Source organism: Sus scrofa, chromosome 7, assembly GCF_000003025.6.
Source record: "Sus scrofa isolate TJ Tabasco breed Duroc chromosome 7, Sscrofa11.1, whole genome shotgun sequence".
In the NCBI taxonomy this organism is placed as follows: domain Eukaryota; kingdom Metazoa; phylum Chordata; class Mammalia; order Artiodactyla; family Suidae; genus Sus; species Sus scrofa.
Genome location: NC_010449.5, coordinates 19,834,506 through 19,845,949, shown reverse-complemented (window position 1 = coordinate 19,845,949; position 11,444 = coordinate 19,834,506). Strand labels below are relative to the sequence as shown.

Below are 11,444 nucleotides of genomic sequence, written 5' to 3'. Positions count from 1 at the left end.
TTTTAGTAGAATAAAGGCCACTGAACTGGCCAGAAGGTCCACGCTCCCTATACAAGGCCCACAACATGTTTTGCCCACTTGCTCCTAGGAGATTCACATCAGTCACCAGCCTGGCAGACTCTTAAGTCAAGAGACGAGTCCCCAGGGCAGGTGAGTCTACAGGATGCCGGGAAGTTTCCACCAGCACAGAGCAGGAAGGCACCGGAGGAGGGAAAGGGGTTGAGAGAGACATTCTGTAGCTCTGTTTCACCAGCTCAAGATCAGTCGATGGCATTGGATATAGGAAGGAAGCCCAGGATGATAAGGAAGAACTATAAGGTATAAAAATTGGAATTTGTCAGCATTCATCCAGTGCTATCCCCAAGAGAAGGTGCCCCAATAAGACAGATGTCCAGTCCTCTCTAGAGTAAACTTAGCTTTCCCTGTGTGGGGGGGATAATACCCCCAAAACATTTAGCACGACGTCTGGCATATAATCAGTACTCAATAAGTGCTTATGTCTTTTGTATTTTTAAAGTTTACTTCGCATTTGAATATGTTAACCAGATAATCTACATGTTTCATTTTCTTGGCAGTTTTTCTTCCTCTTTGTACATTAACATACTTCCTTTCTGATTTGCATCCGTCTTTCTGTCGAGATTTGGCTTGGTGTGAGGTAGTTCCCCGAGACCGGCCTTCCCTCGTTGCCCTCTTCTCAGGCTCCAGGCCTCAGCACCACACGTCGGAACAAGATGGCTCCACGGAGGCTGCTCCCCCTTTTCGGAGGCTCCAAGAGGGCAACTTCTGGTGTCTTGAGATAATACCTTCCTCTGTCATTCACAGAGCAACACCCTGTGGTCTCAGTCAACGTCTTCAGTACTTCCTGTCAGCCCAGCTGCGGTGAGGGAGGAAGTGTGAGAACTGTGGACCCCTGACAGGGAGGAGGCAGATCAGCCCGTGGGTGAGGGAGGCCCACAGAGGCCAGAAGGAGCTCACCTCCTTTACTATGACCAGACCAGCTGTGAAGCCCCCCTTTCAGGGCACACTCTGCTCCCCACCTTCCCTCCTTCTTTCACTCCATTCAAAATGTACCTGTCACTTCCTCCCACGGCCTTTGCTCCTGTGAGTCTTTGGCCAGCAATGCCTTTTTCTCGTTCCTCACCACCCCTTGACATCTGGCCCATCTTTCAAGGCATAGCTTGGATGCCTTGAATTTCCACAGAATTGGTTCTCTACATCCAGACTCCGCGTGACTTGCTGCTGCTCCACCACCGTCACTGGATCTGGAAATAGAACTGTTTGTGCCTCTATCTACATTCCCCACTGGATTTTAAGCTCTCCGGGAAAACCCATGAATTATGCATCTTTGTATGCCCAGTGCCTACTATGAATTTTAAATCTGAATATGTTAACCTGGGAAGGCAGAGACCTCCGGGCTCCTTGGATGAGCTCCCTCAAGCAAGCTGGGCAGATCTCATGAGTCCAGGACCCTTGGCAGAAACGTCAGGGAGGGAAGATCCTCTCGCTGTTTCTTTATCTCCCTCAGTCTCTTCCCCCTCCATCCTAAAGATGCATAAAAACACATGTTATTCCAATCAGATAATTATTCCTCTGGAACAAGATGTATGAAACTTTCGAGAATGTCTAGTTTCATAGCACAATTTAAAAACATAGTCCTTGTGATGCTATTTGTTCATACATAAAATGCAATGTTTAAAACGCTGCTGAAAAACACAGATATTTTATGTCGAAGTCATCTTTGTAGTGACTTGTGAATATGGAAAGCGCCCCAAACCATGAATCAGAACAGCTGAGTATTCATATCACCCCAGGAGCTGATTGGCTTTGTGCCTTTGACAAGATATTTATCTGCTGCCTCTGCCGTGAAATGAAAGGGTGGGGCAGTGATATCTGAGGGTCTCCTAGCTCTAAGGCTCTGGAAGATTCGGACTCTATGGTTTCTTAAGGTGAAAGAAGAGAAACTGCCTTCGGCTCATGGAGTCTTTCACCTCATTCTCTTCCACAAGGCTGGGAAGGGTCCAAACCCAATGGCCTTAAGATCACAGAAGAGTGAATTTACTAAAAACTGAATATAATAAGGAAGTATTTCTCCTAGAGGAAGCCACCACAAAGGTTCCACAGATCAGTGCTCTACCATTTTTCTTCTAAATTGAGACTGCTCCATTGGGCTGGCGGAGTCGGCTGGGGAAACAGACCTTGCCCTTTTTCCCGCTACCCTTGCCCTTTTTCCCGCTATGCCGCATAAAAGCAACTCTGCTCCATTGATGTTGGTCAGTCGCAATTTGCATAACAAATTATTTTCAAACTTAAAATAGCCGGGCCCTTAATCACAGAAGAAAACAAGACTCTTCCCTAAGGCCTCACAAAGATTGTAAATTCAGAGGGCTCCTGGGACAGACACAAGTCCCTAAATTAAGCAACTCACACCCAGTGACTCTCATAATTATTCCTGTATCTGTTTCTCTGGGCATCGTCTGGGTCTCTACCTTTTGAATCTTAAACTCAATGCATGGGCATTTTCTCTCCTTTGTGCCCAGGTGGTGAGTGCTTCAAACTGGACCCTGGCTGTCATCAGTGTGATGGCTCTTTCTCTCTTCCAATAAGTCAATCATCAATTCCATTGGTTTAGCATTTCCATTACCAGTCTCCTCTTCTCCACTGTTGTGGGAGTAGTAGCTTGGATATAAGGTTAAGGGATGTGGATTTTATCCTAAGAATAAGTACACGATAGAGGGGATTTGTGTGGTGGTGGTAGATGTTCATACCTGTGTTTTCAGAAGATTACGCTAGCTGTAAAGAGCAAGTGGATTGGGAAGGGGGTGGCAAAAGTGGCATGTGAGGACACCAGTGAGGAGGTTTTCAAGGCGCTCCATGACAGCTGATGGTCATCTGGGCCAGGGTGGTGACTATGGGGTTAACTAGAGGAAAGATCTGGGGGATAACTAGGACATGGTATCCGTCTAGTCAGCTGTTGACTTGAATGTGGGCAGGAGGCCTAGGGCACAAGGAGAACCACCTCCTGTCTGGGGAGCAGTAGGTGGAGATGGGAAATGTCGCAGAAAAGCAGTTTGAGAGGAAGAGGAGGAGGGAGAGGTAGTGATGGGCCTTGTCTGACAGGAAGAGGGCAGATAAAACGTAGGCAGTGCCCTCTCCTCAGCTCATCGCCTCTCTTCATCATCCAACTCAAGATTCTCTGTCTTTATTCCACCAAAAAAACCATCCTCCAAAAGTGTTCTAGATCTAAAAACTCCTGTGAAATCTGATCTCAGCAGCAGTGGAAAGAATACTGTATTGAGGTTTGGGGATGGAGTGGATTAAGACTTGGCTCAGATCTACTAACCTTCTGTGCAAACTCGGATGTGTACCCTAACCTCTCTGAGCTTCGGTTTCACTTTCTCTGAAGTGAGACTTCTAGGTGTGATGTTATCTAAGATAATTCTCTAATACTTGTCACTTCTTTATTATTCAGAAAGTGCCTTTGCCAAGGCTCCATGGGACTTTTTGCAGAAATGGAAAGGTATTGCCAAACTTAAGAAGCACTGAATATGTAGAGTGTAGTTCATAGTTACACTGCAGTATTTTTTTTTTTTTTTTTGGTCTTTTTGCTATTTCTTTGGGCCGCTCCGCAGCATATGGAAGTTCCCAGGCTAGGGGTCGAATCGGAGCTGTAGTCACCGGCCTACACCAGAGCCATAGCAACGCAGGATCCGAGCTGTGTCTGCAACCTACACCACAGCTCACGGCAACGCCGGATCATTAACCCACTGAGCAAGGGCAGGGACCGAACCCGCAACCTCATGGTTCCTAGTCGGATTCGTTAACCACTGCGCCACGACGGGAACTCCCAGTATTTTTTAGTTACTTAGTTTTAAGAGTTAATATAGGTTGTGATGAAACATAGAGCCAGGCTCTCTAAATTCAAATCTCCTATTAGCCAGTGGCTGCTCTGTGAGCCCAGCAAATTATTGAACTTCTCTGTGCCTTAGTTTCACCATATATGCAAAATGGGTACAGTATTATCATGACAGTGATCCGAATTAATATCTGTAAGTACTGTATCTATTAGATAATTGCTATTTAGAGTTATTACTCTTTAGTCTTCACTCCTTTATCTGTAAAATGGGATTACTAATAACTATTTATTAGTAGAAATATGGGGGAAATTAAATAAAATTCCATAGCTACATAGCATGCAACACAAAGCCTATTTCTTGGTAAATAATCAGCGCCGTAGATACACAGTCCAATAGCCACAACTAGGGACTGGCTTTCAATTTTATTCCAGTTTCCAAAGAATAAACTGAACCCTGTATCCTTTTTGAGTGTGTTGGTGACAGAAGAGAAATAAATCAGATGCTATGCTGTCATTTCCTCCTGGTGTTTTATAAGCTTTTATTCTAAAATAATGCCAAGTTTTCCTTAGTGGCTTTCTTTAAAAGGAGCACAATGTGCCTTGGCTTAGCAATTTCCATTCTCTACTGAGTAATTGAAGGTCTGTTTCTCCCCAGGATAGTTTCAAAGTAGAACCAGACATGCTGGTGCTGTTTCTCCAGAATATAACATTTAGCTTCCATTTATTGAAAATGAGTTGAAGGGAAAATGCAGCAAGGATCACATAATTACACTTTTCTCCATATTCTTTTTAACACATTGCTCCTAGCAGAATCTCCGTGTTTCGCCATGAAATTCTGCAACTTATGAAAATTTAATAGCAACCTGAGCCCAGAGAAGAGTGAAAATTGGTATTCTACACTGAACACAAATGAAAATGTTCCTGGGAGAATAAGACTCCACAGACCATTTATTCCAGGCATTTATGAGTGTGTACTTGATTAAAGAAAAATAGAACTTGAAGAGTCAGGAAAGGGAACCATATGGCATGAGCCAGGGGTCTGCAGCTCTGCTCATCTGACCGGAAAGAATAAAACATGGTGGCAAATCTTCTGTTTCCGGTCCCCCCCCCCAAGTCTCTCCACGATGGTGAGGCGGAAACTGGCGAGATTCGTATTTAAATTCACAAGAGAAGAGGCAACAGCGAACTTTTCAGCTGCCTCTCATTTTAGACCTAACTCTGCTTTCCGCCCCCTCTGGCCCACTGTTCCCTCTCATCTGCTGTTGTAAATTACTTACATCTGAGAAGCAGTGACTCATGCAGCAGAAGCTGAGGAAATGCGTGGCTTAATGAGGAGGAAAGAAGGTCTGATACCGATGGCAAGAAAATTTTTAAAAGGGTACTTAGTTTTGTATTACATTCTCTACGTTCAAGTTCATTGTGGGCACAGACTTGCAAGTGCCAAATGGCGAAAGAAGGAGACAGAAGGGGCAAGGCCACAGCATCCTAAAAGCCTCCCTGAGTTTCCCCTCATCTCTAATTTGCCTAGCTGGCGGCTACCTGATTTGATTTATGGTCAGTGACATGTAGAGCAGAAATATGTTGCATCAACAGTTATACGAGTCAAGAGCAGACGAGGCTGTTAGAGCAGCCGCTCCTAGGCCCCTGAAATACACAGCTTTCTCAGCAGCATGTGTCATTCTAGGGAATTGTGTCCAGTTGCAATAGCCCACAAAATCTTCTCAATGGCTGCCTTCTATAGCTTTGTCATAATCTTGGTATCTACCCTCTCCCTGCCTCAGAAAATGACCCTTGGGTTGCAGGCACCTCAATGAGGTCTCAGGGTCCAGCAGCGATTATCTGGACCAGCAAAGCCCCACATGATCCACAATTGCCAAGTCACTACATTTGGTAGAAAGGCCCAGGTCATGGTCCCTCAGGCTAAGAAAGATAATCCAGAAATAGATTCAGGGAATCCTCCAGAAGCTGGACAAGGCAAGGAACAGATCCTCCCCTAGCGCCTCCAGATTTCTGGGATGCAACCATGTGGATACCTCAATATTAGTCCTGTTAGACCTATTTCAGACTTCAGCCTCCAGAACCCCAAAGTAATAAATTTGGGGTGTCTTATGCCACTGAATATGTTGTAATATAGCAGCAGGACTCTAGATGTAATGTAGCCCAGATCACCTCATTTTGCAGAAAATGAGACTCAGGGAATTCACCAACTTTCATGAAATTGCGTGACTAGTGACCAATAGCCACTGACAACATGGAGCAATTCCAGACGCTGAACACAAAGCCCTTTGCGTGTATTAATTCACTAAATGGTCAGCATGACCCTAAGGCAGTGGCTCTTGTTCTTACCTTGATTTTATAGGTGAATGAACTGAGGCACAGTGATGTTAAAGCCATGAAGCTACTAAGCAAGGTTCTAAGAGTCTGTACCAGGCACTGCAACTCTGGAACCTTCTCCCTTCAGCATCAGGCATAGTGCTAGTTGGAAGAGGGGCCTGCGCTTCTTGGGACCAATCCCATGCTCTGCCAACCCCTAAAGAGTTATTTGCCCTTTATCTCATTTCATCTTGACCCCCTCATGAGGCCTGCAGGTTATTTCCTTTTAAGGTGAAGAAAACAAGGCACATGGAGTTTCTGTTGTAGCGCAGTGGAAACGAATCCAACTAGTACCCATGAGGATGTGGGTTTGATCCCTGGCCTTGCTCAGTGGTTTGAGGATTCGGTGTTGCCGTGAGCTGTGATATAGGTTGTCGACGCGGCTCAGATCCCACATTGCTGTTGCTGTGGTGTAGACCAGCAGCTACAGCTCCCATTCGACTCCTAGCCTGGGGAACTTCCATATACCTCGGGTGCAGACCTAAAAAGCAACAACAACAACAACAAAACAAGACGCAGAGATGAAAGCACACCTCTGGTTAGCTGCGATTATGACCTTCCCAACCTCCCTTTCAGCAGTTTTCCTCCGTCCTTCTGCTCATGGCAGCACAAGGGACAGAAAAGACAGAGGGCAGTTTCTGCCTTCAGTGAGTTTATGGATTATCTTGGGCTAAATTTGGTAACTTGAGTGTCACTCTTTCCAGCTCTGACCTCCTGGCAAGACTATTCCTGAGGCTTTGATCAATAACTGCTGTCTGGAGCAGTCTGACCTCGCACAGTGAAGAGCTTGGAGCAAAGTAAGCAATCGGTACTAGATACAGCCTCCTTCCCAGGTGCAGCTCCTAGGGGTCACATATTGAGGTTGTGTTATTGTAGCCCCCAACAGTTTATTTCGCTAGACTGTATATTCATTTGGGGTGGCTTGCGGAGCAGCTGATGGGGATCTGGGGAGGCAAACTCAAGCTGCCCCAGCCATTCCTCAGTGCCATCAATTTCCTGTTGCAAAGCACTGTAGGTGGACCCTTGGGAGAGGAAGACACAGTTCCTGCCACCAAGAAGTTTATTCGCTCTCTGGGTGTACACGTTAAAACAAAGTTGCCAGCAAACCAAGGCACTAGCAAATTAGGGCCACCCAGGATTAGGGGTGCGAGGGCACAATGTGAATTCAGGAAAGCTTTGCAGAAAAATCATATTTTGAAGCATGAATAGAGTGGGTGAGGAGGGAGTGTAACCTTAGGTGGAGAGGAAAGTAAGGGCAGTGGGATGGCTGAGAAAGTTCCAATAAGCATTTTGAAGATGGTAAATTTAGCAGGTTAATAGGTATAAAAGACTCATGCAGGTGCAGAGGCCTTATGCTGGTTACCACTGAACCATTCATTTATTCAACAGATACGTCTTGTTCACCTACCCCATGCCAGGCACTCTACTAGGCACTAGAGACCCGCAGTGAATAAATCATGCGCCCTGAAATATGACAGCTGTTGCCCTGATTTGGGCTCCAGCCGCCCTGCCCCAGGCTCCTGGCAGCCAGGAATGGATCTTCAATCCCGCCCGCCAAGAGGGATTCCCATTTCAAGCTATTCTTCCTGCAGGCACATACACCTGCCCTCCCCCAGCCTCTGACGTGGGGCAGACACAGGAGCCCGGTGATCGGCTCAGCTCGAATAAATTACCAGCCCATCATCTTCATGCATAAAACATGGCACAGGAGGCCGGGAGAGGCTCGGCCGGGCAGCCCAGCGCAGCAGCTGCCTCCAAGGCCATTCCGGAGTTAAGGGAAGGAAAGGCAAGGCAAGTTACAAGATAAAAGAAGTCGACGGAAGCCTCGGATATAAAAAAGGAGAAGAGGGCTTTAAAAAAAATTTTTTTTATACGTCTGGCCTTGACTTCCTGTCTCTCTACGAGCCCTTTTGTTCCCCCTGCCATGAGCAGGGATTAGACCCTCATTTGGGGACCATGGTGTTACCTTCGCGATTGCACTGGATCAGGAACAGGCCATGGAGGGACAGGATCCGGAGGCGGCAGCTCAACCGTGAGTGTCCCGGAGCTCTGCCTGCTCCTCTCTCCTCTGCTGCCTTCCTTCTGCACGCCTTTCCCCAGCACACACATTTCTGCCGCTCCTGCACACCTGCTCCCAGCTGCCCCTATCTCCTCCTCGTGTCCTGTGCAACATCTTCCAATGGTCTTAATTTTCACCCACTCCTCTCTCTCTTCCTGTTTCCTTTCTCCAGCTCTATCCTAACTAGATGTAACTAAATATGCTTTGTTGCAACTTGCTAGCCAGAGAGGGCCTCTTTTCTTGATTTCTCCACCTGGATGGAAAATACAAACAAATATTTACAATTTTTTAAGGTAAAAATAAAGAAGGGGTTGTGTGGACCAGAACTTTCATTTAGTATACTGCATATGCGGGGGCGGGGGGGGGAGCGATGTCTGAATCAAACAGGTGTCGTCAGTGTAATTGGATTGGGGAGACTCCAGGATCAGTGAGTCAATTTCCTCTAAAGGACCCAATCATATGTTTCTTAAATTATCGAGGTCATACTAGGTTCTCCTTGAGTTGACAGCAATTCCAACCAAAAGGGAGATTTTATTTTTCTTTCTTTTTTATTAAACTATGGTTGATTTACAATATTGTGTTAGTTTCAGGTGTATAACTTCAGAGTCTTCCCTTATGTTATTTTGATAAGATATTGAATATAGTTCCATGTGCTATACAGTAAATGATTGTTGTTTACCTATTTTCTATATAATGGTATATATCTATTAATCCCATACTCCTAATTTATCTCTCTCCCTCCCCTTTCCCCTTTGGTAACCATAAGTTTGTTTTTGAAATCTATGAATCTGTTTCTGTTTTATAAGTTGACTTGTATTATTTTTAAATTCCATATATAAGTGATGCCATATAATATTTGTCTTTCTCTACCTGACCTACTTCCTTAGTATGATAATCTCTAGGTCCATCCATGTTGCCTCAGATGGCAATGTTTCATTCTTTTTATGGCTGAGCAATATTCCACTGTTTATATGTACCACATTTTCTTTATCCATTCCTCTGTCAATGGACATTGGGTTGCTTCCATGTCTTGGCTGTTGTAAATACTGCTGCAATGAACATCAGGGTGCATGTATCTTTTCAAAGTATGGTTTTCTCTGGATGTATGCCCAGGAATGGGATTGCTGGATCCTATGGTAACTCTATCCTTAGTTTTCTGAGGAACCTCCATACTGTTCTCCATAGTGGTTGTACCAACTTACATTCCTACCAACAGGGCAGGAGGGTTCCCTTTTCTCCACACTCTCTCCAGCATTTATTATTTGTAGACTTTTTGATGATGGCTGTTCTGACCAGTATGAAGTGAGTCAAAAAGGAGATTTTAGTGTTGAAGTAATCGGAGAAAGAGAAAGCATTTTAAGTATGTATGTGCCAAGACCACTCTCCACCAATAAGTAACTAATTGAGGTATGTTGATGGAAATGTGTATTTAACTCAGATGTCAGCACATTCAAACGTCTAACCCTTAGAGAGGCTAGACTTCTAAGGCAAATGAGTGAAAGGGCTGTTTTCATGGTGGTAAGACATAGCTCACTTTCTTCTTACCTCAATCATGAGAAAAACAATGAAACCACGATAATAAACACAAATTGCTACTAGGCCTCGGTCTGAGGAGGCAATAGGGAGTGGTTAAGACGGTGGAACGTGGGAAAGCACCAGGAGGGCACCCACCATTCAATGCCATCCGATTGTTTGCGTGAGGAAGGAGGGGGTCTATAGGCTGCCAGATTTCTCAATTTCCTATTGTTGTTTTTTTCGTCTCAAAAAAGGCAAAAAAGGAGTTCCCTTTGTGGTTCAGGGGTAACAAACCCAACTAGTATCCATAAGGACGTGGGTTCCATCCCTGGCCTTGCTCCGCAGGTTAAGAATCCAGCATTTCTGTGAGCTGTGGTGTAGGTCACAGATGTAGCTCACATCCTGCATTTCAACCCCTAGTCTGGGAACTTCCATATGCCACAGGTGTGGCTCTAAAAAGAAAAAAGAAAAAAAGGGCAAAAAATTACTGTTTTCTAAGTGAACGCTCTTAAGTTAAAACATTGGAAGGTAATTTTTAAAATTTTAAATATAGCTGATAGTATGCTCTCATGAAATGTGACAGCTCTGGACCACCAAGCCCTGGTTTAAGTGCTGGGTGTTGTTTTTATTAAAGGCACATCACATGGTTTATTTAAGCCTAGTTACATGTTGGTGAGTGTTTTATGTGATAAAAGCCCCTGGTGAAGACAGTTAAATTACAATGAATGAGTGGTTTAGGAACACAAATAAACACAGTCTATCAGCTTAGGAGGGCATGCTAGGCTGGTTGGAGTCCAAATGGCACCCTGTACAAGGAATAACACCCAACACAATCTTCCTTTAATATCACTGAAGAAGCTCTTATTAATTTTTTCAGTTTTTACCTTATTCATTTGCTTCTTTCAGTTGTACCTACCAGTTTTTGTGACACCTCATTTTGTGTCGATATGAAAACAGGTGTGGTCCCCCCAGATTTAGGACAACATTTTTGCCATGTTACTGAGAAAGGATCTGTATTGTTGCTTACTGATGTTAGGGCGGGGGGCAGGGTTGGCCTCTAAAAACAAGAGCTTGGGAGAAAGGCCTGCTTCGTTGCAGAGATTTCACTTAAATTATGAGACTTAACAACTAGGTAATGTGCCATGTTGTCTGTGTAGTTTTATTATGAAGCAATGATGTGGAGTGGTTTTTTTTTTTTTTTTTTTTTTTTTTTTTTTTTTTTTTTTTTTTTTTTAGGGTTGCACACACAGCATATGGAGGTTCCTAGGCTAGGGGTTGAATCAGAGCTGTAGCCGCCGGCCTACACCACAGCGATAGCAACATGGGATCCAAGCCACAGCTCATGGCAATGCCAGATCCTTAACCCACTGAGTGAGACCAGGGATCTAATCCATGTACTCATGGATGCTAGTCGGGTTCATTAGCCATTGAGTCAAGACGAGAACTCCCAATGATGTGTTAATAAATGTTTAATCTAAGCCTGACGTTCAGCAGGCTAGTCTTGACTCTTTGGTCAAAGTGTTTGAGGGAGGAGAGGATTCTGTCATTCCTCCAGGATGGTCCAGAGCCTTGCTGTATTAGGGTCAGCATGAGTTAGAATTAGCCTCGGGGTCAAGTGATGTCGTTTGGGTTTGGTTTTTCCAA

The 11,444-nt window shown here is 44.7% G+C and overlaps 1 protein-coding gene and 1 long non-coding RNA gene across 8 annotated transcripts in view; one reads left to right on the top strand and one right to left on the bottom strand.

The window, feature by feature from the left end:
• On the bottom strand, positions 500-10,670 carry LOC100515492. 4 transcript variants are annotated; one of them, XR_116026.4, is made up of 3 exons: positions 8,193-10,670; positions 1,393-1,542; positions 500-874 (listed from the first exon to the last, which is right to left on the bottom strand). It is a non-coding gene; the product is annotated as an uncharacterized LOC100515492 (long non-coding RNA). The 4 variants fall into 4 exon arrangements; XR_002345595.1 differs by having other exon boundaries at positions 1,072-1,542; positions 8,193-8,411; XR_001297745.2 differs by having other exon boundaries at positions 500-1,262; positions 8,193-8,411.
• RIPOR2 (RHO family interacting cell polarization regulator 2) overlaps positions 3,605-11,444 on the top strand; it is a 232,988-nt gene continuing 225,148 nt past the window's right edge. For 3 of the 4 annotated variants that reach the window (XR_002345593.1, XM_005665637.3, XM_013977485.2), the window contains exon 1: positions 3,605-8,258. Coding sequence is in view for 2 of the 4 variants with exons in the window: in XM_005665637.3 (XP_005665694.1) it covers positions 8,183-8,258 (76 nt within the window). In the remaining 2 variants the exon portion in view is untranslated. The remainder of the gene's footprint in view (positions 8,259-11,444) is intronic. The other variant, XR_002345592.1, reaches the window with a different exon arrangement.